We start from the raw sequence: 27,896 nt of genomic DNA on the forward strand, positions 1-27,896 counted from the left end.
TTTTGATCTAATTGCACAACCACATTTCTAAGCATCCAAATATTTTAAGAGTCAATTATGGCAAACATTTTCTTTTGATGAAATTGACAATGAAAAATCTATCAGCTATCGAAGTGTCATTATGCTTACAGAACTAGTAAATTACATTATTTATTTTTTAGTATGAACTATGATATGTTTATAACTTATATTTTATAGACATATAATCTATTTTGGATATTTTTTTTATGCTTATAGTTTGTATGGATATTTTCAAGAAGTGATATTTTGAAGAATTTTTTTTATCAACTAGTGATATTTGAAAAAAGCATAATAGGTTAATTATTTAAAACAAATCCAATTATATAGTTTGAAAAAGAAAAAATAAATGATGAAACAGGTTGATTCCTCGTCAGAAAGTTCTGCATTCCCTTTTGAGACGGATCCAAAAAAACTAAGGAATTCAAAATCATTCCTTTCCTTTTCCTTTCCCTTTGTCTTTGTTTTCCTTTTTTGATTTCTTTCCATAAGCCAATGCTTCTTCTCGGGTCCGAAAAACGGGTGTCTCCTTATCTAAATGTCCATAGAGCTTTGTCCAATAAGCAGATGCTTCTTCTCGAGTCCGAAAAGTCCAAATATGGGTTTTGGCTTTAGCATCTAGCATTTCCTGCAATTTCAAACTAGTTTCAGGAATATGACAATGAAAATGGACAAATTATGCACAGGAAAAAGAAATTTCAAGGTGCAAGATTTTCAGGGACTGTGAAGTTTTGGGCCAAGAATAACATATAAAATCATATATAACAATATGGGATAAGTTACAAATTTAATCCTCGAAGGGATTTAGTCTTCGCGTACAAAGTAATGCAATTTTAAGCCCAACGTTTAATAGACGTGTAATTTCAAACGTCATTAATGGAAGAAGAATTTATTTTCATTAACTAAAGATGTGAAATTTCAAACCTTATTAAGGTGGCACAACCACTGGAGATTGGAAGGTGGCCAGAACATGAAATTGCAAAGGAAGAAAACTCCAATTTTCGATAATGAAGCTTGAAATTGTACGTCTGATAAACTTTAGACTTAAAATTGCCCTGTTTTGTGTATGGAGGTACCCCAATAACCATAAGACTATATTTGTAACATATCCCTGATATTAATATTTCTAAAATGCGGCAAGTAATTAAATCCTAAATCATATCCAATAACCATAATCTTAATCATTAACATTAAAATGCATGAAATAAATTCCAAATTAACCACTAACTTTTCCATGACCATAATTCATGATAAAAATTCTAAATTTAAACACTAAAGTTTAACCAAATGCTTAAGTTAAATAAATAATAGTTTAACAACTACTTTTCATCAAGACTAAAGTCTCCATTTACAATATTTCTGAACTCTTCAAAATAAAGCGGAGTTTTTTTGTTGTTGTTGTTGTTCTTTGCGATATTTCAACCGTCCAAATCTCTTAATTACAAGTTTACAACTATAGTCCTCCAACTATCAGAATTGAACAAAAATGTCATACATCTTAAATTCTTAGCCAGGAAGCCATCACCAGTTTATCTTTGGTTTCACCCATACTGTTTTGTTCGGAAACCAGTAAACACATTAACTGAAGATTTCACGTGATAACATGTCATCAAACTTTTGTCACATGTAAAATAAAAATAAAAAGTTGTATTGTTTCCAGGAAAATTTTAGAGTACTCATGGAGTAGTACTCCCGACCAATGCATTCACGACACATGCATATATTTTTTTTATTTTCCACATGGCAAAATTTAAATTGGAAGAACTGTTATCAAAATGGCATCTCCGGTGAATTTATGCTAGACAAAAGGACCATTGATAGCTTTCTCATAAAGATTTAAAGTTCATGGCATTTCTGTTCCATTTTTTATAGTTGGAGGACCATGGATGTAATTAACCATTGAACCGAACTGTTTCATGCCAGTAGTATGTGACTTAATGCACGGAAACGGATACGGACATGGACGCGGAAATAGACACCCGTATGTTATTTCTAAAATATATCCTTCATAAAATAGTTTTCAAACAAAAAAAAGACACTGATACTGACATGGACACGAAACAGAGAAGTGCTAATATGGAGAAGTGTCCGTGCAACATAGATCGTCAAAGTATGAAGGCAATTTCACCTTAGATTTCACATATATGATACCAATCTAATCAAGTCAGTACAGGAAAGAAGAAACCACGAGGACGAGTGAGTGAAATAAATAACAAATTGAGTTTATATTATAACTTTACCGCTATTCACTTAATCTTAACTGCTATATTCCGTTCCTACTTTTATCCCAACCTATGTAGGGTTAAAAGTGCAGTTCATTACAGATGTGAAAAGAGCTGTCAAGGAAATTTCAGCAGATGCTCATCAAACCAGCAAAAAGAAAAAAGGAATCGATGGGGTAAATTATGTGTAATTAGCTTGAGATGGTGGGGTAAATTATGTGTAATTAGCTTGAGATGATGGGGTTTTATTGTTTATGGACAGAAAATTGCGACAAAGAAAGGGATGACAATAAATGACCAGGGAAGGGAAATGAGACATGGAAATGTTTCTCAACATGTGCCATTCAATGTCATGATAAGATGATAAAACAGGATTCCGGTAAGAAAATCAGCAAAAAATGATGGATTTGGCTTCAGTGCAATGTAAATGAAATACAACGGTTTTATTGACACCATTTGAAATTATAGGACAATTGTGAAACATTCAAGTAAATTCGAGGTGCTTTTAACCCAACATATGTACAGTAACTTGTACCTAGAGTCCCTCTAGTTTTCTTGGCTGTCCATTTTGTTTTTCAGTGAAACACACCCACATTCTCAGGATACTAGCTTTAATGTTTTTTTTTATTAGGGACTCCATATTTCAACTTTGAAACCTGAAGTTGTTTTCTTGGACTAACTTCTTTACCCATGCCCATTCACAACAAATATACATCAAAAGAACAAAATTGAATTCGAAATTTTAACGAGTCAGAGAACCCTATGTTAGAATGATTTGGCAGTTCCAAACTGAGATTCTACCAAGCTATGAAAAGACTACAGCTGCACATCAAAGCAATTCCAACTCTACACTTCAAGTTAAGCAGCTGAAGCATGATCAAGGAAGTACAAATAACTAGTTAAAATAGCAATTCCACTTCGTTAATGGCATCCAATGTGTATAACACATAGTTGTGAAAGGCGACCGAGGCGATCGCCTGAGGCGAGAGGCGGCCCAAGCGATCAAGCCTCCGCTTTCTATAATGGAAGGCGGGCGAAATTCCAAAGGCAACCGCCTTTCCACCGGAGGCGAGAGGCGGTCGCCTTTGATACTCAGGCGAAAAATTCTAGTTTACCTGCTATAAAAGTAGATATGTGAAATTTAGGTTAGAAATTAGAGGACAGAAACCGACAGTTCAGGATAGAAAGGCTTCTTCTGTCCACTTCGAAGACTTCATCTCCTCCATCGAACGTCCACTTAGGAGATTTCTCCTCCATCGCACGTCCACTTCGAAGACTTCATCTCCTCCAATAGCACCGCTGATCACAACAGAACAACGTTCCTCTTCTCTTCGTATCTAACAGGTATGTACGTCTCTGTCTCTGGCTCTCTCTTCTCTGTTCTAACTTCTATTTCTTATTCCATCTTTTCTTCCTCTCTTACTCTTCTCTGTTATAACTGTTATGCTGCCCAAATTCTTGTGACTTTGTTTGTTCCAAGTGTTATGCTGCCGAAATTTTTATGAAAGTTTACGAAGTTTGTACAAGTTTATTATTAGTTGTTGTGTTGTGCAAGTTTATTATTAGTTTTGTTAAGTTTATGGAAGTTTATTATTAGTTATTAATTCTAAGTGTTATTGCCCAAATCTTGCAGGCTTTTGATACGAGTATTAGTAATTCTAATACATTTGAAGCTACAAAAGGAACCGATCCTTGTTGGAAGTATGTGCAAGAGGTCAAACCCATTGCAAAAACGAATCCTTGATCATGAGTATTAGTTATTATTTTGTGTTTTACAACTTTAGAAGTTAAACTAGTCATTTTGAGTTATGATTTTATTTTTTGTGTTTTCTAATTTTTTTGTCGCCTCAAGTGCAAGAGGCCGTCGCCTCGCCTCGCCTCGCCTCAAGGCGATATTTTACTATGGTATAACATATATGTGATTGTAAAACTTTGATAAGGTTGAATTAGTAAGCTTTCTCATAACCACAAAGATTAAAATCTGCTACTTTTTAGCTTCTCAGGTACTACATGTGACACAGCTCCTCTAAGCTTTCTCTCATAACCATAAAGGTTGAAACCTGCTACTTTTTAGCTTGTCAGGTACTAAATGTGACACAGTTCCTCGGCATAGGGGATAAATTTAACAAGCTATCCTAAAAACTCGACTAAACTGAAACGGAAACTAATACCGGGAAAATAAAGTTTAGCTAGGAAACCGTAGTGGAAAGGGAGAAACAAAAAAGGACACAAAACACGGAAACACTAGTGAAGAAGAGTTTCCATGCAACATATATGGTTATTAACAATACAAAGAACAGATAATTCTTAGGCAATTTCAAAATTAACATAACCCAACACTAACATCTCCCCATTACTCCAGATTCAAAATTACAAACTCCTTAAAAGCTCAAAAAGATGCCAAGACGAAATATGACCAAGCATTCATTCAGCATATAGACAAAGGTTTCCATTGATCAGAACAAAGTAAGATAAAAATAAAAATTGCATGAATACTTTTAAAATGGTACCTGCACTTCGGAAGATTTTTTGGTCTTGAGAAGTAAAGAGTCCATCAAAGCCCTCCATTTCCCCGAACAGTTATCGAGATACCCTATCCTATAATACTGCTGCAACTGATGAACCGGAGCTTCTCACAGTAAAACGAAATTCCAAATAATTTAATCAAAAATAAGTTCTAGAATAAAATTAAAATTGATAACAAAGGCATAAATAAGCGAACACAAATTAGATCTTAAATTCAAGTGACTCGTTGAATTTGTGTAATATAATAATAAACAAAGCAATAGAGAAAGGTAGAAAGATTAGTACAGTAGCAGAACCAGAGATCGTCGAAACAGGTTTTCAAGGATAATTGCCGCCCGGCAGACGATTTTTCGTGCTCTGAAGCCATAATATCCTGTATTACCCACTCAATTGAATTGACTCTCGGCCTGAGTAAACAAAAAAGGTCCTCACGTTGCTGTTGACGGCTACGTAAAAGGGCTGATATAAAGCACAAACAGGACTTGAAGAAGAACACTGGAACGGAGACTATGGAATGGTGACTGACGGCTAGGTAGAGGGGCTGACAAAAGATCGGAGGATGGAGGTTGAATCGAGTTGGGAAGGGCAACGGATTGGGCAGCTCGACCTAACAGTTTAGCTTTTTTTTTTTCATTATTATTTTTTATATTATTTGTGATAAATTGCAAAAAGGTTAAGGTGCAAAAATACCCTAACGTTTTGGTCCACGAGCAATTTTACCCTTAACGTCTAAAATGGTGCAATTTTACCCCTTTACGTTGAAAGCCAAGAGCAATTTTACCCCTAACGTTGATAAATTGGGTCAATTTCAGACACTATTATAAAACACATATATTTTCGTTCCTTATTCTGTACCAATTGCATAACAATTCGTTCTAAAAAAAGGATTTCATGTTTTTTATAATTTAATAATAGAATTTGAGATTAATATTTATAAATTCGGTGAATTTTTTGAATTTTTTTTCTAATTTCGTACAAATAGACAGTATTTTTTTTTTACACATCTCAACGTATGTTTGTGATTTGTTACTGTTAAAATCACACACGTGTGAAATATAGATGACAAGATTCATGACCGAGAAGACAGTTTGATGAATTATTTCTCAAATTGACCCAATTTACGTGAGGGGTAAAATTGCTCTTGGCTTCCAACGTTAAGGGTAAAATTGCACCATTTTAGACGTTGGAGGTAAAATTGCTCCTGATCCAAAACGTTAAGGGTATTTTACACCTTAACCCATTGCAAAAATACCATAACCTTCATGAGTAGGAGTAATTTTACATTAACGTCCAAGATAATTTTATTTTTAACATTCACAGTTAACACCAATTTTACTTCTTTTTGATTTTTTTTCCAACTCTTATAAAATAATTTTTTTAAAACTTTTTTTACATTTAATCATATTTTTGTGATCTGTTATTAATAAATAATAAAATGACATATATGTGAAGTATGAATGATAAAATTAATGTTAGAGATAAAATAGATATTGTTTGCCAATAGTAAATATAAAATTATGTCATTTTAGATATTAGAAGTAAAATTGATTGTAAATGTAAACATTAGTTTGCCCCTTATCCCTGTTTACCACCCTTCAACTTTGTTTTTACTTCTCTTTTTATGGTTCAAAAACATTAAAATACATAAAACTCATTTCTTTAGGTTCCCTTTTAAAGTAACCCTTCGTTGTGAAGTTTATAAAATTATATTCCCAACTTCAGTTCTAAAACTTTTTGGCTTTAGACTAATTTTAGTTGTATTTGATCATTGTTTTAGAAAGCAGTCGCCTTAGGTGTTGTAAATCAAAAAGCTATTTTGATTTTCTTAAATCAGATTATACTAAATGGTTTGATATACTTTTTTCATCTGCTGAATGGGCTAATTGTTCCAACTTCTTTCTTTATTTTTTACTTTATTATAATCATTTTTAAACATTATTATATGGTTATTAGTGAAATATGTTTATTATTTTCGGATTTTTATTTAATACGTTTACAAAATTTATTTTCGTGATATAATTTAAATTTTTAAGAATATCGCTATATAATTTTATAAAATTATATAATCTCTTAAAATTATATTACTTATTCTTTTAAAAGCTATATATTACTTCTGAACATTTTTGTTTTGTTTGAATTTTTTCAACAATATTATTATTATTAAAATATTATTTTTGACACATTTTTAAAAATATTATTATAATTTTTAAATAATACATTATATATTTTTATTGTATTTATATAATAATTTGTTTATCATGAACAAAAAGTTATAAAAATACGAATCCGACTAATTACTGAAATTATGTCCATATGATTAAAGCCAAACATTTTACAACATTAGGACTTGATTAGAAGAAGAAAGTAACTATTTACCAAAAAAAAAAAAGTTGTTAATAATTTGAAAAATAAAAAATAATAATTCAATGATAAATATGCATTCAACTTCCTATCTTAAGATTATAAGATATTCAAAAGAATCATACAAACAAAAAGTAAATAGTTACATTACGGGTATTTATTTCCTACTTTAAAATTCATGATACTAAAAAAAGAGGTGTCATTGGAATCACAGACTTTGGAATACCGAATTAACTTCGCAGATTAGATGGTAGAAATGGCGCACTCGGTTCTCTATGAGTGGCAGCGGGCTCAACAACTCCAGCGACCTGCTAATATTGTTACTGCAAACAGACACGACACGAACCGATGTTGCACGATCTGGCATTCTCCAATCGACGGAGTAGCTATTGTGTTGGACGGATGAGGCGCATTTTGATGAGATTGGAGCAGCGAGCCTTGGGGCGGTGATTTGCGATTCGACAGGAAACTTTGTGAAAGGCCAAAGCGTGCAGTTCTCCTGTTGTCCTACGGTCCGAGAATGTGAAGCGGAAGCACTACTACCGGCAATGAGGTGGCTAGTCTCATTAAATCTCCGAGATGTGATCTTTGAATCTGATGCCAAACAGGTTGTAGATGCTATAAATTCAGATGCAGAGGACGATTCAGAAATTGGCGATCTGATTGCTTATATCCGAGCATTATTAGCTACAAACAACTCTTACTCAGTCAAGTGGATCAATAGACAAGCTAACGGAAAGGCTCATGCACTAGCACATGCATCTCGTTTACATACTTGTCTCACAGTTTTTAATTCTTTACTGAATTTCATTTCTATTGATTTGTTAAACTTCTGCCAAATTACGACGCATTAATTCATTAATTCTTTGATTAAAAAAAAAAGAAAAAGAAAGAAAGAGGTATCATAATTGTGATTTAGGACCGTTTGGTTTAACTGTTGTTTGTTGTTTGGGGTTACTGTTAAAAAAGCAGGGATTCCCTACTTTTATAAAAAGATACTTTTCAACTTAAAAAGACAAACAAGAGTTGGTCCAACCAATTACCTAAAACCCTAAAGTGGAAAGACAAAAATGATGAGAAAATTGAGTAACCAAACATCCCTTTAAGCAAAAACTACAAAAACGTAAATTTTTATTGTTCTAACTTTAATCCGAAAAAGAAAATAAAGAACAAATTTAACTCTAACGTTTTAAAGAAAATGCAGATTTAGCCTTAATGTATAAAGTTGTGCAAATTTAACCATAACGTTTCTCAACAAGAATAATTTTAAGCCTATGTTATAGAAAATTAGAAAAATCTTTTTTAATAGGTATTTAACTGTATCTTCAAACTTTCCAAAAATCAATTATGTCTAATATATTTAGTGTATTACTAGCAAAATTACAAAAATTCAGTTAAAATGTTTAAAAACCAACTTCTACATATAATTTTTTTTATGAAACTGTCTAAATTATTTATTTTTCTATTAATATAGTTACAAAAAAAATAAACAAAAAATATACGAAGCTGTTTTAATTTATCGACAAACTTGTTTGAAAAATCTAATATGACAGTTAAATAACAGTCAAACCAGTAATTTCAACATTTTAATAATACATGATTAAAATTGTTTTTTCTAAAAATCTATATATACTATAAAACAGTAATGATGGAGCTGAAGTGTCGGCTCCTCGATTTTTGTTGATTAAAATAATATTAATTAATTATTATTAAGTATTTTCAATTTTTTTTATATATAATGTGATAAATCCATAAAATAACTAATCCAATTATTTTTTTCGTAAATCAAATGTTTAATGAGATAAATCCATAAAATATAATGTGATATTAGTTTTTTGGGTTAAGGTGCAAAAATACCCCTAACGTTTTGGGTCTGGAGCAATTTTACCCCTAACGTCTAAAATGGTGCAATTTTACCCTTAACGTTTGTAGCCAAGAGCAATTTTACCCCTAACGTTGATAAATTGGATCAATTTCAGAAATAATTTATCAAACTGTCTTCTCGGTCATGAATCTTATCATCTACACTTTATATATGCGTCATTTTATCAGTAACAAATCATAAACATATGCTGGGATGTGAAAAAAATAAAAAATATAAAAAATATATTGTCTTTTGTATGAATTAGACAAAAAAAATTCAAAAAATTCACCGAATTTGTAAATATTAATCTCCAATTCTATTATTAAATTACAAAAAAAACATGAAATTCTTTTTTTAGGATGAATTGATATGAAATTGGTGCAAAATAATGAATAAAAATATCTGTGTTTTATAATAATATCTGAAATTGACCCAAATTACCAACGTTAGGGGTAAAATTGCTCTTGGCTACAAACGTTAGGGGCAAAATTGCACCATTTTAGACGTTAGGGGTAAAATTGCTCCTGACCCAAAACGTTAGGGGTATTTTTGCACCTTAACCCTAGTTTTTTTTTATATAATGTGATAAATTCATAAAATATCTAATCCAATTTTTGGTTTAATGTGATAAGTCCATAACATATAATGTGATACTATCATTAAATATTTTCAGTTTTTTTTATATAATGTGATAAGTCATAAAATATCTAATCCAATTTTTGGCTGTGAATCAAATATTTAATGTGATAAATTTATAGTGGTAATTATCCAATAAACATGATTAATATGATTTAAACAACGTTGCCCAATCTTCTACTTTCTCTCTTTTTGCTTAAACCGTATGAACAAGTTGTAATTAAGCCAATAACAATAACAATTTATATTATTTACTTCATAATTTCTTCTCCAAGTGGTGTGGGACTCTAACTCCTCTTTTAATTAGTTTCTTTTCTAATTTTTCGAAAACAATTTGCACATTCCTGTTCAACCTCTCTTTCAGGTAAATTCGAGCTTTTCTCTCAGCCTAATCAAACTAAGTATGGACAGTTTGCTCGAATCAACTTGAATAACTTTATAATTTTCTAGCAATTCAATGTGACTGTTATTTTACGTTGTTAATTTTACGTGTTTTATTCTCTTTCAGGTAAACTCTAACTTTTCTCTCGGTCTCTTTCTTCCTTTCTGGTACACGGTATGTATAACAATATTATTCTAAACATTATAAATATTCTTTTTTTAATTCTAATTCTGATTCTTAACATTTTGCGTTGTTATTTTTAATATTTTTTAATTCTGATTTGTTATAATTCTGATTTCTTAATTCAAACTGTAAAAAAATATATTTTATATAATTTCAAATACAAATGAAATTAATAACATCTTTTTGACAGAATAGGATGTTCATAACTTACTAATTTGGTTAGCAATGGCTTAATAAGACAAAAAATAAATGATCACGGGTTTAATGTATTCAAATAAAAAATCAAAGGCTTAATGAACAAAAAAAAAAAAAAAAAAAAGATGACCTAATCATGTTTTTGCCAATAATAACGTGTTTTAGTTTTATGCCCATGGTTTATTTAATTGCTTCCTTATAATGTATAGTTCATTGCTATTGGTTTCTTGATTGGGCCATCAATTAAGTTTCTTTTGTTTATGTTCAGGCATTGCTGGTTTATTTGTGTTTTAATCATATTTTTCCCTCTCATATAATTGATTATTCATTTTTTTATCTTTTGTATAGCTTGGTTAAACTTTGTACTGCATTGATGTGTAAAACTTGGAAACACGTATTATCTTATTAAGTGATTTTTAATCTAAAATTTAAAATTGTTCATAACAGATACTCTTTTACTTAAATGATTAGTCATCGATAAGTGATTAGGAATTGTACTGTTAGCATTTCCCTAATATTAAAAGTTTATGCCTTATAGATTGATATTATATGAAATTAATGATAAGTTGAAATTTTTTTTGACTGTAATATAAAGTTTCTTATTTGACTGTAAATTTTTTTCCTTTGTTTTTGTCTGATATTTTTTCTTCTACTAATTGTTCTTATTTTTTTGCTTTTCCGTTATGAATATCATCATTTTTTTTAGAAATGGTTGGTGTTGAATTGATTTGGGCTTTAATATATCCTCACACCTCTTAAAAAATGAAAACAAAAATAAATTTAATTATATTATTGAATATTGTACATATTGCACATTTTGTATGGTTCAGTTATTCCATCTAAATCATATTTCAAAAAAACAATTTTTCTTACAACATACTATAGGGTAGTGTTTGACTCTTTCGTGGGAAATTACGGACGTGTCAGATAATTATAGTATTATTAAACTATGAAATGAAATTGAGTGCGCTTTCTAACTTCTAAATATCAAACGACTGTAAGAATTAAAGAGACCGAAAATTCCTAAAAATTCGATTATCAAAACGATACCGACCTTACAGAAAATGATTGAACAACAAATAAAAATAAAAATGTACTAGAAGCTTGAATGAACTTGAACTTGAATGAAAATTAAATCTAAGGGAATAACTAAGAATTGTAAAAAGCTGAAGTCTAGAGGTAATTTGCTAGAGTTTTTGCTTGGGTTTGTTGAGTTGTTGAGTTGGGCTTTGTTCATCGTGATTTCTTCCTTTTATAGACGTTGGAGGTAACTTTCTGCTTCTTTCCACTAATCTACATTCTCCATCACAATGAGTAACCGCTCCACTTTGACTTCCACGATGAAATTGATTATGGCGCTTTCTATTTTTCCTGAGTTTCAATTGGCTCATAAAAAACACGTTAAAATATTAATTGGCTCTTGGTTCCCCTAAGTTTACTTAAATTTCCCTTGATGTCCACTTCAGGAAAATATACTTAGACGTAGCCAATTAATATATTAAAAGTAATTAAAAGTCAAAAAATTAAATTATGGTGCAAACAGGTAGTAATATTTTTGTTTCAAAATTTTATTTTTGTTTTCTAATTATATTAAAATATTACATAAAATTATAGTTATGTAAAATGATAAAGATATCCCGTACATTGCACGTGCCAAAGACTAGTATTTATATTAAATTTACACATTTTCATATTTTATAGTTAAATCTATACTTCGGATAAGAATGTTCGAATTAAATTTCATCATTATAGAAAAAATAAGTAAAAGAAATAGAAAGTAGAACAAAGAAAAGCAAATTACAGGAAAAAGCAAACTAAAGAAGTGGCGGGAAATACGACGTCAGACTGAGATGTGTAATTCTCTTCCCTTTTATACTCCACGCCGCCCCCGCCAATTCTAAACTCACCCGCCGTTATTTTCAAAACTCTTACACCGTCGGAGTGCTGAGCAATCGCTCTCCGTTCTCTTCCAATCCTGCTCCAGATTATCTGCATTCCTTACCCAATTAACCCTCAGCTGGTTAAGAGATTTAGGGTTAGGGTTTTATATGCAAACAACGCCAAAATGGGGAATAAAGTCACTGACGAGCTGCTCTGCACCGTCCGGTCTATCGTGGGTCCTGAATTCTCCGATATGGAAATAATCAGAGCACTCCACCTCTCTAAATACGATGCTACTGCAGCTATCAACGTAATTTTCGATACCCCTAACTTTAATTCAAGACTGAAACCGTTGACGCATAAAACTCCCAGTTCCGGTACTAAACCCAAAGCTATAGCTTCGGCTGAAAAACCTAAATTAGCAGATGGAGAGAATGGGGATCGCAATTTGGGCGATAGCTTGAATGTTTCTTGTAGTGGAAGTGGTGAGAGAGGGGTTGTTGATAAGAAGTTGAGGCTTTCAGTTTCTGTTGGAATTGCTTCGACTGAAAAACCTAAATTAGTAGATGAAGAGAACGGGAATCGCATGGGTGATAGCTTGAATGTTTCTTGTAGTGGAAGTGGTGAGGGAGGTGATATTGATAAGAAGTTGAGGCTTTCAGGTTCTGTTGGAAAAGAGTGGTGGCATGTAGGGAGTGGTACAGTGGCGGGGCTGTCGACGTGTAAAGGGAGGAAATTGAAGGCTGGTGATGAAGTTCTGTTTACATTTCCGTTAAAGAGTAACAGTACAAGTTCATCTTCTTCAGGGAAGGTTTTTGGGAAGGGAAGGCAAGGGGCTGCAGCTTGCTCGGAGATAGTGAGGTTTTCTACTAGAGACAGTGGGGAGGTATGTTAAGCAATCATTCATGCCTCAGCCAATAATTTCAGTCCTTTTATTGGTTTAGAAAGAGAATGACCTTAGGTTTGTAGTTTACTTTCATTTGCGGATATGCTTTTACACTGCTGATTGGTTACTATGTTGTGGCTGTAGGTCAATTTAAGATGCTAACTGAGTTGTTCGTTTTCATATTCTTAGGAACTTGATTTTTTTTTTTTTAAATGTTATGTTCTTCAAATGATGCGTTAAGAGTGGCTCAGGTTGGTCGAATACCTAACGAGTGGGCTCGGTGTCTTCTTCCACTTGTGAGAGATAAGAAGGTTAGAGTGGAAGGTTATTGTATGTCAGCGCCTGATATACTCGGGATAATGGAAACCGTCCAGTTGTCAATAAGGTGAGTTTAACTTGGGGATGAAACTTTATTCATGAGTTCTACAATTCTAGTTGCGGAATTAGTCTTGTGCTGATAACATGGTGACTTTGCTATCTCATTATTTCATAATACCCTTCCAAGGTACTATATAAATTTGCTGATGAACCTTAATTTGTCCCAGTGTATACATTAATAGTGGTATGTTTCATATGAACCGTCAGACCTCACTTAAGGCAGTCAGCAACACTTCTGAGGAAACAGTTCTTCATCCTCTTCCAAATTTGTTTCGATTGCTTGGGTTGACCCCTACTAGGAAGGTGATAGTTTTTTGTCGACTTTGCACCTCATTTATGCTTTCTGCAAAGTTTAAAATTCGGAACCATGAATTTGCCACATGGCACTGAATTTCGTGTTGCAATTGTTTTGATGGATCCTTTATCATATTCAGGCAGAATTTACACCTGCTGATTTGCTTACAAGGAAGCGACCCTTGAACTCAAAGGTGAAAGAACATAATGCTATCATATTCTTTCTCCTTTCGTTTTTCTCTTATTTGGATTATAGTTTGTAATTTGATATGTGCAGGATGACTCTGGCATTCCTGCATCATTGTTGCATGTCAACACATCTAAGAATCAATCAAAAAATGGAAATGAAGTTGAAAATGAGGAGACCATTTCAGATGCTGATCTTGAAAACATTGTTGGTGTTGGAGACAACTCTGAGTTAGAGGTATTGCCGTATATCGAAATTTTTTTTGCTGTCTATGAAACTGATAATCATTATTTGGAATTACTTAAGACTTGTTATAATTTAGGAAATGGATCCTCCTAGCGCACTTCAATGTGAACTTCGGCCCTACCAAAAGCAGGCTTTATATTGGATGACTCAGCTTGAGAAGGGAAAATACACAGATGAGGGAGCAACAACTCTTCATCCGTGTTGGGAGGCTTACCATCTATCAGACGAGTATGTTGGATTTCTCTAGCTTGGAGTTTGTTTTTCCCTAAACTTGAAGGACTGTAATGGGCTTTAGTCTTGCAGGAGGGATCTAGTTGTCTATCTGAATACGTTTTCAGGCGATGCAACAGTAGAATTTCCAAGCACACTTCAAATGGCCAAGGGAGGGGTATGTCCTATGCAACCCAAATTTGTTGATGTCTAAATAGTTAGTTGATAACTATGATGTGTTGACTGTAATATGCTTTTCTTTGAAGATTCTTGCTGATTCTATGGGACTTGGAAAGACAATTATGACCATATCCCTTCTACTTGCTAATTCAGAAAGGGGCAGGTCATCGAGTAGTCAATTTTTGAGTCAGCCCTTAAGTCAAGATGGTGAAGCCAATGATATTTTGGATCAATTGACGAACCCTCCAGAAAAGGCATCAAAGTTGTCAGGCTTTAATAACCTGATGAAGCAAAAGCAGGTTCTTGTTAATGGTGGTAATCTGATTATATGCCCAATGACTCTTCTAGGCCAGTGGAAGGTATTTGTGTTGTCATGTTAATGCATTATGTGGTTGACTTTTGTTTGTTGCCTCCGTTTCCATTTTCCTGTATTAGGGTATTTATGTTATTTTCTTTCTAGTCACATGTGAGTGTTTTACCTAGTTAATCACACACTTGTTATTCCTGAGAAACAATATAAAAACTTCAAGCATATTATTGTCAGGCAGAGATAGAAACTCATGCACAGCCTGGTTCTCTGTCTGTCTATGTTCATTATGGACAAAGTAGAGCAAAGGATGCGAAATTTCTGGCGCAGTCTGATGTTGTGATTACTACATATGGAGTATTAGCTTCAGAATTTTCTGCAGAGGTAGTTTAAAAGGATCTTTATTCTACATTTGATTTACAATATCACAGATATTAATGGACTCTTTTATTTTCCTGTTTCCTTGCTAGAATGCTGTAGAGAATGGAGGAATCTACACAGTTCGCTGGTTTAGGGTCGTTCTTGATGAGGCTCATACCATAAAGTCTTCAAAGAGTCAAGTTTCCTTAGCTGCTGCTGCTTTGGTTGCTGACCGTCGCTGGTGTCTCACTGGAACTCCTATCCAGGTGATGCCTTCAATTCACATTTATATAAGAACATTTTAGGCTTCAGAATACTCGTATTGCTCCATTTGTGAAAGGGTAGATCTGTATAACACCTTTTCCATATTTGATACTTAGCACATACACTTTTGTTGGTAAGATTGTAATCTTAGTTATTTTTACTTAGTTGAATCTGACCTTTAGCACGAGACAAAGGCATCAATCTCAATACTCTTAAAATTCTAAAGCTAATATTTTCCTTCCGTGGATTCTTTATAATGTAGATGTAAAATTTGCCTACTGATTCAGCACCTTTCTACATTTAATATAACCTGATGCACTATTTCATGTTGCAGAATAACGTGGAAGACATCTATAGCCTTCTTCGGTTTTTGAAGGTGGAACCTTGGAAGAGTTGGGCATGGTAAGTTATCTCTAGTTCTTTACTACATGTGTATCCTTGTAATGTGATTCAAAAGTGATAAAGCAAATTAGTGTGAACTGTTGAAAATGGGTTTGGACTTCAAGAGGATTCACATTTAGATCTTTTGCTAGATATTTATGGAATAAGGTAGAATATCTAGAAGTTCTTTCTTGAGAACAAAGTATTTTTGAAAAGGAAGTTGTGGGCCTTCAGTGTGAGGGAGAGTCCCTGTCCAAAACGCCCAATGCAATGTGACTTACTGCCCCTCATGCTTCATCCCATTTTCCACGCCAGCCTATTTTTCTGCCTACTTCTGATTTATTGATTTTTTTAATGAGCCATATTCTGTAACACTGCCCATCAAGTCTTAGTTGGCCTTTGCCCAATAGAGACTTGCTTCATAAGAACCTTGTACTCCCTTTATGAGCTTCAGATTCATAATTGTTTGTGGTATTCTGCTCTTAAGTCACAGAGGCTTTCAGATCTTTTTGTCTTTATTGCCTAGGCCTATACTCTTCAAACCTCATAGGCCATAACTGCTTCTTCATTTTCTGGGTTAGCTAGATAGCAGAATGCTAGTTCAGTCAGTCAAGTCATTATGGATCCTCTCTTGTTCGGCTTAAGGCTATGATATATTTGTTGGCTTTTATAGAAGACATTTTTAATCCATTTACGGCGTGATCCATATTGGATGGCGGAGTTTAGTCTGTTTTCTGCATAGGCGTTCATGCTGGGCTTTCTCCATTCCTGGGTTAATGTCCCAAGAGGCGGGCCTTTTCTGTCCCCATGGAGATCCTCAAAATTATTAATAAAATTATATATACATTCTTTAAATATTAATACTAAATTTTATCTTTAATAAACCTAATTATAACACTAATTGAAAATTTTATACATCTTGTATTTATTGTTTAATTAAAATATTGAATTATTATAATTTTTTTAATTAATACGATGTTTCATTTTATACATATATAAAAATTAATTAATACTTTTAAAAAAATTAAAAATTCCTGCAAGGATTCCTGTCCCTGTGGAGATCCCTGCAAATCGTGTGCAGGGAGAAATTTCTCTTTGATTCATATATGAGGACTGGGTTGGAGATTCCTCATAACATCATTCCCCATCCATGTGCTGCCCCATTAACAATCCTACTTTGCCAGCAATACATTCTTACTTCATTGAGGCATTTCAGTTTTTCAACTCATTCTAGTAATTTACACTGCAGTTCAGAGAATTGCAAAAGGGGCAGACACAAACAAAATATTCAAAATAAATTAGTGGCTTGTTTTGTTGCATGCTATAAATACTATTCTATTGGTAGATAAAGCTGTTATCAATTCTATGCAGATTGTGTATCCTTTAATTGATTATTTCACCCTCTTAACTTCAAGTAAAATTTGTGCTCCTATGACGGTTTGCATGACAATTATTTATATATTTTTCTCTTCTGAAATAGGTGGAATAAACTTGTACAAAAACCATTTGAGGAGGGTGATGAGAGAGGACTTAAGTTGGTTCAGTCCATTTTAAAGCCAATTATGTTGAGGAGAACAAAGTCTAGTACAGATAGAGAAGGCAGGTGAGAGTAGCACATATGAAGTAATCCACATCCTCTTTTAGCCTTTTTCCAGTTTCATCTCTGAAAGCTGTCACTTTTTGCAGACCAATCTTAGTTCTTCCTCCAGCAAATATCCAGGTGACTTACTGTGAACTGACAGAAGCTGAAAGAGATTTCTATGAGGCTTTGTTTAAAAGATCTAAGGTTCGTGATTGTATTCATAATTCTATGTTACGTTCTATTTTGCTTGGTTCATGCTGTTTATGTTGTTAAGAATTTCCTCAGGTAAAGTTTGATCAGTTCGTGGAGCAAGGGCGAGTTCTTCATAATTATGCTTCTATATTGGAGTTACTCTTGCGTCTCCGTCAATGCTGTGATCATCCATTTCTTGTCATGAGGTTTGGACTTCACCTTTCTTAGCTTTCTTACTGATTGAGCGATGGTAGTTTCCATAGACGTTGGGTATGGGAGAGAGGTGCTTCTGTGCTGAATATTAGTATATGCTTCCCTAGATGTTTCTGTAGATAGGTTGTCTGGATAAAGAAACCTTATACTCTACATTTTGTTACGAAAGGAGGAAATCTGTTCGTTGCAATATTGCTAGTTCTCATGGGGACTGGGTGTATTTGGCCACAACTACAACAGCGGAATAAAAACAAACTATGCCAGATTCTTCTTGTATCATAATCAGCTTACTGTAGATTACTTTCTTTTTACATCTTTATCTAAAGAAATTTATCATTATTTTATGTTAATGGGTGACTTTGACTTGTTCAGCCGAGGCGATACACAAGAATATTCTGATCTCAACAAGCTAGCAAAACGCTTCCTTAAAGGTGGCCAGAATGCCCTGGAAGGAGAAGTCAGTGATGCGCCGTCACGGGCATATGTGCAAGAGGTTGTGGAAGAGCTCCAGAAGGGGGGAGAGGGAGAATGCCCTATATGTTTAGAAGCATATGAAGATGCAGTATTGACACCATGTGCTCACCGCTTGTGCCGGGAGTGTCTCTTGGCAAGTTGGCGAAATTCTACATCTGGCTTATGTCCTGTTTGTAGGTATCTTCAAGCAGACGTTAAAGTTTCATATTTGTTATTCGTCTTTTTTTATGCTTCATTTGAGTTTAGACTTCGTTCTACATAAATTTCTTCAATTATGACCTCATCATGTTCTATAAAGCTCAGAGTTTTGTACTGTTCCCTCAGGAAAACTGTCAGTAGGCAGGAGCTTATTACAGCTCCAACAGTCAGTCGGTTTCGGATTGATGTTGAGAAAAATTGGATAGAATCATCCAAAGTTGCTGCACTATTCCAAGAACTTGAAGGTTTTCGTCCATCAGGCTCCAAAAGCATTATATTCAGTCAGTGGACTGCCTTTCTGGATCTCTTACAAATTCCTCTCTCCAGGTTTGGTTTCTGAGCTGCCTCGAGATCTTGAAGTAATGTATAAGCACCCTAGTTATTTGTTCTAATAAATTGGCAGTCATGCTCTAGGCCTAGAGATTATCTAACTAAATATTTGATAGGAATTGACAACCCTGACCCTTTAAAATTTTATGGCATAGGATGAACTGCTCAAGTATTTATTCATTAAAATTGCATTTCGTGGTATAAAGATGTATTTGGGTTAAAGTATTGAAAATATTTTAGCTTGATATTTTTTTTTGTGTTTTTCTTTTTCTCCCCTACATGTTCATGCAATTTAATCCGCATTATGTTATGTACGAATATATGCTTTTCTTGAAAGAATTTCTGGAGGTTCCCTCGTTCAAATATCTAATAAATGTAGATACTGACAAACAAACACAATTCTCATGTTCGCTAGGACTGGCATTCCATTTGTTCGCCTAGATGGGAATTTAAACCAACAGCAGCGAGAAAGAGTGATTAAACAGTTTTCAGAAGATGAAAACATCCTGGTCTGTCCTTTTCCCCATTGTGATAGAGGTTGGGATGAAATATTTTATAGTAGAAAGCATGACTTTGATCATATGACTGTTTGTCCTGCAATCAGGTATTATTGATGTCTCTGAAGGCTGGAGGAGTTGGGATAAATCTAACAGCAGCTTCTAATGCCTTTGTTATGGTATGCACACTATAGAAGTTTTCATTTTAAAGCTGTCGTATAGAATAAAATTCTCACTTCACACTTATGCTTGCATGTACATGTATATAGGAAGCATCTCTTAGACTCTTACTCAGTTTATCTTGTTTTAAAGGAGTTCACTTTGTTTGGGGGTTCACAATATACATGATTTTCTTGGTTGTTTCTGATTTTTTTGCACGGACACTCCTCTTTAGTATCGTTTCTGCGTTTTGTGTCCATGTCCATGCCAGTTTCATGTCTGTGTCCATTTTTGTTTGAAGGCTATTTTATGAAGGTTATGTTTTGGAAATAACATTTCCCGGTGTCCGTGTCCGTGCAACATATACTAATTTTTTTTATACATATTTACTACAGTGTTGTGCAATTAATAGTTGCTTCTTCAAGTAATTTGCGAGTTACACAATTATGAACACATTTTGTATAGCTGCATGTATTAATTAATGATTCAAAAAACTTTACGCAAATTAGTATTCGTTGCATATACGATTTCCCTTTTTTTTTTAAGGCTTGATTCTTCTTCTTTCTGTCATTTTTTTCGGAGGCGATGGTTCTTTAGGCCAACCTCTATGGTGCTACTTTTTTTTTTTTTTTTTAATGTTCATTATACTCGTTATGATCCATAACTAACATTAAGTTCTCTCTAGGATCCTTGGTGGAATCCTGCTGTAGAGGAACAAGCTGTCATGCGAATTCATCGCATCGGACAAACAAAACAAGTGAATATCAAGCGGTTCATTGTAAAGGTAAACTTATGCTAGAGCTCGGTTATTCACCTTTTACTGTTTTAGCACTAGTAATATTTAACTGACGAACTGATCTGATTAAGCTATACGCTTCTGTGCCTGCAAACTTTAGGATATGTTTTAAAACAGAATAGGCCCTTTTTTCTTTCCCTTTAGCAGGAAGATTGAGCTTTGAAATTTGCGTATTATCATAATTTTCTAGTTCTGAATATTCTCGTTTCTAATCTTCAATTATTATCACTTCAAAAAAATATGGAATGGTAGGGAACTGTTGAGGAAAGGATGGAAGCAGTCCAAGCACGCAAGCAGCGAATGATTGCTGGTGCATTAACCGATCAAGAAGTTCGAACTGCACGTATTGAAGAACTGAAGATGCTTTTTTCATAGACAACTACAGCCCATGGTGTTCTATGTGTGTTGATTCAGGAAGAAGTGTATTCTTATTCTTCAAAGAAAGAGCTCCTGAGATCAAGCTGCTTTATCCGCGACAAGGTTTTCGGAGTTATTATTGTTGAGTTTTGCTCGAAAATCCGGCTTTCCAGTTATTCATCTGATTTATTATAATATTATAAAGCTTGGGTTTATTTTGGGAGAAAATGCAATTAAGCTGATGAGATTATGTTGAACCATTTCTGAAGAAACCAGGGAAGACATGATATGCTGAGCCTTCAAAAACTGAATGTAGTAAGAGAATTTTGCATCAGAAGATGTGGAATGCAGGATAACAATATTGCAATGTAAGTTGTATGTATCAATTTGCATTTATAAAAGAATAATTATTTGTTAACATTGATACATAATATTTGGAATTATACTTATGCATACAATCAAGCCTACTTTTTTGGGAGTTAAATGAAAAATAGGAAAGAAAATAAATTTACTAAATAGTAGCTTAAAGTGAGGGGTGGTAATCATGGGCGGAGGTAAGGGAGGGTCAAGGGTGTCAAGCACTTCTGTCGGAAACAACCCTTCCTCTCTCATGAAGGGCGCTGCTGGGGTGTAAATTGCACCCTCAACCAGAGAAGAAGAGGATAGTCCTGGCATTCTCTCCTTGAAGATGTTGGCCTTCTCGTCTGCAGAAAAATCTGCAGACATTGTTGGATCAACTATTTAAGACTTGACTTCTATCTCCCATTGAAACTCAGGACCGCTGAGAGTAGTAGTTTAACACCACCTCCCCCACTTTCATAAAGGGCGCTGCTATCTTGCATTGAAACTCCTTTTCAATAGCGTTTTTTTTGCATTTCGTGTCTATTTTACTTTCTATTTTCTAGCTATACTTTTTTTAGAAATAATGTTTCTCGGGATTAAACCTCTGTTTGGGGCAAAAAGTAGAGATTATTATATGGTTGGTCATAGTTGAAATTTATTTTCATCAAAGGGGTCGTTTCTCAACTGTAGTTAAATATTGTATTTTTTTTAGATTTTTTTTACTCATTATAGCGCTGCCATAATGAGCTAGTGGACAGGAATGGATTCCTGTCCACAAATGGGGCCACTTCCTTACAAATATATAAAAAAAAAAATTATTATTTAATAACAATAAAAATAAAATTTATAAAACAATTATAAAGAAAAGTAATGAGGTTTGGAGGAGAATTCTCCCTAGGGATGTGCTATCTTCCTTTTTAGTCCATTCTGAGAATGATTGGTTTGTAGATGGAATTAAAGGGATTCTTGGAATCAGGGTGTTCTTCTTTTTGTGGTGGTTTGCCATCAGATTTGGAGATGGCGGAACGAGGAGATCTTTGGAGGAGGAGTGGTTTCTCAGCCAAATGTCCTTGATTTCTTTTCTAAAAAGATTAGTACCTTGGTTGAGAGTTTTGTTGAAGACCCCTTGGCTAGGGCTGTTTAAAGGAAGAAGGTCAATCTTTTAGGCTAGTGTAGGCCGAGTGAAGGTGTGGTTAAGCTCAACACTGATGGTTCTTGTCTAAGAGACGGGAGAATTGCCGTAGGAGGGGTCCTTAGAGATAATGGTGGCAGGTGGGTTTCTGACGTCTCTCAGAATTTGGGTATTGGTTCTTCATTTTCTGCAGAGCTTTGTGGGGATTTTCTCTGGCCTGAAGCTTGCTAAGGATCTAGGGGTGAAGAAGCTTCTAGTTGAGTCAGATAACCAAGAAGCGGTTAAAATGATTTCTGAGGGCAATGCTGTTTGCCGGAATAGCCTGAACATTATTAAAGGCATTAGAAGGATTGGATCCTCCTTTGAGTTTATTAGGTTCCCTCATATTTATAGGGAGCAGAACCGCGTAGCGGACCGTCTTGCGACGGAAGATCACTCTAGTTTGTTGGGTCTTTCTACTTTTTCTTCTCCTCCGGTCTTTCTACCTTTTCTTCTCCTCCGGTCTTCATCTCTTCTTTGATCCCGGGTTAAGCGGTTTTTGTTTGTTTGTTTTTCTTTTCCTTTCCTACCAAAAAAAAAAATAAAGAAAGAAAATATTAAATTTTTTTTATTATTATTTAATACAAATAAAAATAAAATTTATAAAACAATTATAAAGAAAGAAATTAATTTATCATTTTATAAAAATAAAATTATATATTATAATGATGTTATTGAATTTTTATTTTATAAAATTTTAATTAAAATTAAAATTTAATTTTGCTTGGAAATGTTAGAATTAAATTTGCACAATTTCATACGTTAGAGTTAAATCTGTACTTTACTTGAAACGTTACGGTTAAATATTTAGTGCATTACTAACAAAAAAAAAATTTAGTATATTAATAACAGAGTAAAATATTTTACCGAACCAATCTTGAATAGTTTATGAACAATCAAGGCTCGTTTACACCTCTAATCTCAGCCATGGTATTTTATGTGAGTTGTTCATCCCAACACCAAACCTTCATCTGAAGCCATCTTCCAAATCCGGTTGCTTGCTTTATGATCATATTCATTAAACTTCAAGATTGATACCAAAACACGAATCGAATGTTGCTCTTGATCTTACTGTTGCATAATTAGAAACATTGTGTGTCAAATTCACTATTGACAAAGAATAAACTTCCAGCTCTTTTTCAAGATTGATACCAAAAGTCGAATCGAATGTTGCTCTTGTTCTTACTATTATATTTCTTCTTGATCGTACCAAGACTTGGACTTGATTTCCTTTTCAATTCATTCATCTATTAAAAAATAGAATTAGACCATGCTTACTTTGTTTTTTACAAAGTAAAGTTTACTTTGGAAAAAACAAAATATGCATAGAAGACACCTAAAAAACAATAAAGATTAAAAAAAAGAAACGGTAATTAAGAATTTGACTTAATTGTAAAAATATTCTAATACAACATTATACAGCGTGTCGTCTTTTTGATCGTAACAAAGAATTTGATTTGATTTGCTTTTCAATTCATTCATCTATTAGAGCACGTCTAATGGGTGTAATTTGGTTGTTACTGTTGGTCCCTTATAACGTGACAAGTTAGTTCCAAGGGGGGGATAGAAACTATTTAAAATTTTGTCCTTTAAGGTTGACTTCTTTTCTTATGAAAAGGTTTACACAGCGTGACTAAGCAGTTTGAAGACACAAGCTTAGTCAACTTGTGACTAAGTCTGTTTCTTTCCTTGAGTTAGGAAATAGCACTTAGAGTCTATTCCTAAACTCAGCTTCTTAGTATACTTAACTTAGCGTGAGCTCGTTACTTAGTCAGTTTTATAGCAAGCAATATGCAAAGGAGTTTAAGGGTAAGAAAGATATTACTCAGCAGACTTATCCTGATTCGGCCTCTCCGCCTACGTCCAGTCCCCGGAACTCGTTCCGAGCTTTTCGAATTCTCTACTGAGCTCTTTAAAGGTAGAGCACGAAACCTTTTACAATAGAAGCTGAGTATACAAGAGTACCTTCCTCTATACCTCTACTCACTCCTATATCTACCGCTGAGTACTATAACCGAGTACTCAGCCTCTCCTTTCTATTCTTCTAGAAATGATAAAGTGTTTGTCCTAAACAACAATTGCTAAGACACTTTAGATGATTGAAAATCACTCTAGACTTTTACACAATAATATGGAAATTGGTGTAAGGTTTTTGCTTTGCTTTTCTCACAGAACTTCGTGTATGAATTTGGACAGCGTTTCGGCTAATTGAAGATCTGCCAAGAATGAAGCAAATGAGAGGCCTATTTATAGTGACACTTGAGGCACCTAGTCATTTCGAATTTCGAAATAACCGTTGGAGGGAAACGGCTTCCTGTCGTTGTCACTCAGTACGCGCTCAGTGTCGTTGGCCAATGAGATTCATGCATCTTCTGTTCACGGCAGTGCTCGACAGCTTTTCGTCTGGCAAACAGAATGTTTCGACATTTTTGGCAAAGTCTTCCAGACAGCTTCCTGCGCCTTCTGAATTTTACCCAAAGTAGAAATACTTTGTCTAGAAGTTGATTCTTGTCTGCCGCTGTCCTGACTGCTTGTCGCTTGACTCAGCAGCTTCCTCTTGAAGCTTTTGCTAGGAGGCTTCTCGATCCTTCTACACGCTGAGTCGTCGTTTTGCTTGAAACGGCTACATTTCATCTTCTTGGGTCGTGAGGTCTTGATCATGTTGACTTGGGCTTGACTTCCACTCATGGGCTTTTAGACTTTTAAATCTTAATGTCTTATAGATAAATAAACTCAACATTGAACAAACACATTAGTATAAATAAATTAAAGCATTTAAATTTAATGTGTTAGAATATTTTTTATCAATTACTTAAATAATTTTGTCAAATCAAAATCATGTGGAAAGGTGTTTCAACAAACTCTCCCATTTTGATGTTGGCAAAAATATTCAGTCAAGAACTCAGTGTTGAGCTCCCCCATGATTGTTGACCTTATCTTACTCAGTATACTCCCCTGTAAGGGTTGAGCGGCTGACTTAGATTTACTTTAAATATTTCAAGGTTTAATCAAGTAAGTCTAAGGTCAGTTTTCAGAGTTAGGTCAGCTCATGGAACATATTCTATTTAACTCAGTTTATGCGGAAGATTTAGATATCAGAGAGCGCTGAGTATTTCTTTGTTCAATGTGTTTAAGAAGACATGTAAAAGTGGTCAACATATTGATCAACACAGCATGCAATCATAAAGCAATGTAGACAATTAGCACAGTTGATTTAGTGAAGATGCGTTTAACTATTCAATACAAAACATAAGTAAGCATCACATAAGATTGGTTAATTTAAAAGGATAGATGCATCAAAGTTTTGTATTCAGGGTCAGCACAACAAAAGTACATAAAGGAAAGACTACAAGTTTTAACAAGATCTAATCTAGTCAATCCTAGTAAAGCTAAAGCTATTTCTTCTTGTAGTTGAGTTGGGCTTCATGCTCTTTAGCTTTACCCTTTCCCTTTTGTCTTTGCTGACTACCTGAAGCTTCTTCTTCTGAATGTTGGGTTCTTTGAGCTTGTACTTTCTCCCCCATTTTGCCACCATCAGCAGGAGAAGGAATGAAAGTGTCTTCAATGGCAGCTTGAGTTAGGCGTTTTGAGAATGCCTTTAGTTTTCGTGTGCTGGTATTTATGCCATCGAAAATGGGAACACCATCATCCAAAATATCCTGTGGAATCTTGACATCAGCAGCACTCAGCATACTCAGAACATATGCTTGAGACTTTCCAACCCAGTGTATGCTGTCAGTAAGCATTACAAAAGCTTGATGAAACATCTTTAGCAAAGACGAATCAAAATACTGGCGCTGAGCGTTGGTGTGGCGCACGTGGTTGAAAGTAACTCGAGAGTACTTCAGGATCTCGTTTGTTTTGAGCTGGTCAGTTTCCATCTCTTCCTTGCTTAAGTTTAGCAGACGCACAACCTCGCTAATTTGCTCAATGGAGCATTGGGAGGAGGAAGAGAGTTGGTGATTGGTTTTCTCTTGCTCAGTATGAAGCTGGTTGAAGAGATGATGAACTTCGGCAGAAGTTGCATACAATGAGTTCGCAGCTGACAATTGATGAATTTCACCCTGTAGAGAGTTTATGTGGTTTACCATGGTCAGCTGGAGTTCGGCCAGCTTCGTTATAGAGTCCTGCCTGGGCTGTTGAGATTATAATGAAGTCATGACACTCAGTAGATCCTTCAGACCTTTGATCTCAGTAAGAAGCTGAGTGACAGACGAAAGCTGAGTAGGCTCAACATTAGTAGACCCAGCGACATTGGTGTAATATTGATGAAGGTCCTGGATAAGAGCTTGAGCTGAGTCAACGATTCTTCGACCAGACTCAGATGCATTTAGATAGCTAAAGGATCTATCATTTGTTGGCCCAGATGCCGAAGGAGGAGTAGAACTGAATAGAGGCGGTGTTTGGTTCTGCTCAACATTTGAAGTGCCAGCATTATCAGCAGCTGGTCTAGAATTAGGATTTCCAGTAGAAACTGACTGGATTGGATTCTGCACATGGAGTTGTGGAAGAGGAGGATCGACAGAATGTGTTACTTGCTCAAGGTTAGGCTGAAGCTGACTAGGTGTTGGAAGTTGAGGAAGTTCAGTGTTCACCTGAGCAGGTAATGCCTTAGCTTGCTCAACGTGTTAAGGAGCGGAATCTTCGAGCACTTGCTCGGCATCATTTTGGCTGGGGGAAGCAGTTAAGTCGGCATGTTCCTTCGGCTGAGAAACAGAGGCTTGATTTTCTTGTTGCTCTGGTTGAGACTCAGGAGGGTTGGAGAAGAACCTTAGGTGTACATCTGTAAGGTCAGAGATCTCATCCCTCAGCGGTGAGTCACCCATGAGGTCAATGACGGGTGCTCGATAAGCCTTCTTCTTTCTCAGTCTCTTCAGCTTTGGAGGAGTAGGGTCAGCAGGAATGGACTCAATAGAGTCAGTAGGTGAAGCTTCCCTTTGAACAGCGGGATGATTTGCCGTTAGCTCAGCGTCTTCTTCAATCTCCTCAGTGTAGATTGTGCCATGTTGGTCAACGTCTGATGGCTCATCATCCTCATCCTCCACTGTTTTCTCATCATTGAACTGACCACCCAGTTCTTCTTCTTCTTCAAACTGACCACCCAATTGGTCTTGTTCTTCCTCAAACTGACCACCCAATTGGTCTTGTTCTTCCTCTGCATCAGACTGTTGTTCATTGTCAATGTCTTGACTCTGTACATAATGTGAGTTAGGAGGAACGACAACGTCAGTTGGAAGGGCATCGATGGGTCTTAACTCAAAAGAGAGTTTCTTTTTCTTCCTCAGAGGTTGCTCCCCTGTGATCCTTAAGGATTTTGGTGATGATGGAGCCCAGCCTTAGAGTTCCAGTACTCCTTTGAAATGCGCCGATTATGAACACAGGCATGTTTATCGGCGTATAGGTCAGTATGTGCCATATGAAACACTGCTCGAAGTTTGTCGCTGAGTTAGTGCAGTTGATTTTGGGGAAGAGGAAATTGGTCAGTATGTAGTGGGCCATCTTCTGATTTCGACCCATGGAGGTACTTGGAATTTCCCCTACATGACCAGGAGGTTTGCAGAACTCAACTTTGTATTTGGTTTTGTCTTGGTCACTAGATTTACGAAGAATTGCTCCTTCGTTTT

At 34.8% G+C, this 27,896-nt stretch overlaps 2 protein-coding genes across 4 annotated transcripts; one reads left to right on the top strand and one right to left on the bottom strand.

Moving 5' to 3' along the window:
• Positions 1-265: 265 nt before the first annotated feature.
• Positions 266-5,386, bottom strand: LOC136224869 (uncharacterized). 2 transcript variants are annotated; one of them, XM_066013302.1, is made up of 4 exons: positions 5,052-5,386; positions 4,751-4,869; positions 943-1,073; positions 503-646 (listed from the first exon to the last, which is right to left on the bottom strand). In XM_066013302.1, the coding sequence occupies exons 1-4, from the start codon at positions 5,131-5,133 to the stop codon at positions 637-639; spliced, it is 342 nt and encodes a 113-aa protein (XP_065869374.1). In that variant the 5' UTR covers positions 5,134-5,386; the 3' UTR covers positions 503-636. The 2 variants fall into 2 exon arrangements, with proteins under 2 accessions (XP_065869373.1, XP_065869374.1); XM_066013301.1 differs by lacking the exon at positions 943-1,073 and having other exon boundaries at positions 266-646.
• Positions 5,387-12,181: 6,795 nt separating this feature from the next.
• LOC136223900 (DNA repair protein RAD5A) lies at positions 12,182-21,275 on the top strand. 2 transcript variants are annotated; one of them, XM_066012070.1, is made up of 20 exons: positions 12,184-13,154; positions 13,406-13,539; positions 13,700-13,835; positions 13,967-14,020; positions 14,104-14,250; positions 14,336-14,487; positions 14,563-14,647; positions 14,736-15,008; positions 15,194-15,340; positions 15,427-15,582; positions 15,915-15,982; positions 17,442-17,564; positions 17,648-17,747; positions 17,829-17,941; positions 18,321-18,599; positions 18,747-18,947; positions 19,366-19,459; positions 19,555-19,626; positions 20,292-20,390; positions 20,655-21,275. In XM_066012070.1, exons 1-20 carry the CDS (start codon positions 12,453-12,455, stop codon positions 20,775-20,777), a joined length of 3,258 nt encoding a protein of 1,085 aa, XP_065868142.1. In that variant the 5' UTR covers positions 12,184-12,452; the 3' UTR covers positions 20,778-21,275. The 2 variants fall into 2 exon arrangements, with proteins under 2 accessions (XP_065868143.1, XP_065868142.1); XM_066012071.1 differs by lacking the exons at positions 19,366-19,459; positions 19,555-19,626; positions 20,292-20,390; positions 20,655-21,275 and having other exon boundaries at positions 12,182-13,154; positions 18,321-18,595; positions 18,747-18,887.
• Positions 21,276-27,896: the final 6,621 nt, after the last annotated feature.

The sequence above is a fragment of the Euphorbia lathyris genome, chromosome 3, assembly GCF_963576675.1.
Source record: "Euphorbia lathyris chromosome 3, ddEupLath1.1, whole genome shotgun sequence".
In the NCBI taxonomy this organism is placed as follows: Eukaryota; Viridiplantae; Streptophyta; class Magnoliopsida; order Malpighiales; family Euphorbiaceae; genus Euphorbia; species Euphorbia lathyris.

Bases quoted from the DNA above. Each gene is read 5' to 3' on its own strand.
- LOC136224869 (XM_066013301.1), bottom strand. From the start codon at position 5,133: ATGGCTTCAGAGCACGAAAAATCGTCTGCCGGGCGGCAATTATCCTTG. The intron at 4,870-5,051 runs GTACTAATCTTT...TACTGTGAGAAG, and splicing joins CGATCTCTGGTTCTGCTACT to CTCCGGTTCATCAGTTGCAG. The intron at 647-4,750 runs GTACCATTTTAA...TTGAAATTGCAG, and splicing joins AAAAATCTTCCGAAGTGCAG to GAAATGCTAGATGCTAAAGC.
- LOC136223900 (XM_066012070.1), top strand. From the start codon at position 12,453: ATGGGGAATAAAGTCACTGACGAGCTGCTCTGCACCGTCCGGTCTATC. The intron at 13,836-13,966 runs GTGATAGTTTTT...TATCATATTCAG, and splicing joins GGTTGACCCCTACTAGGAAG to GCAGAATTTACACCTGCTGA. The intron at 19,627-20,291 runs GTATGCACACTA...AGTTCTCTCTAG, and splicing joins CTTCTAATGCCTTTGTTATG to GATCCTTGGTGGAATCCTGC.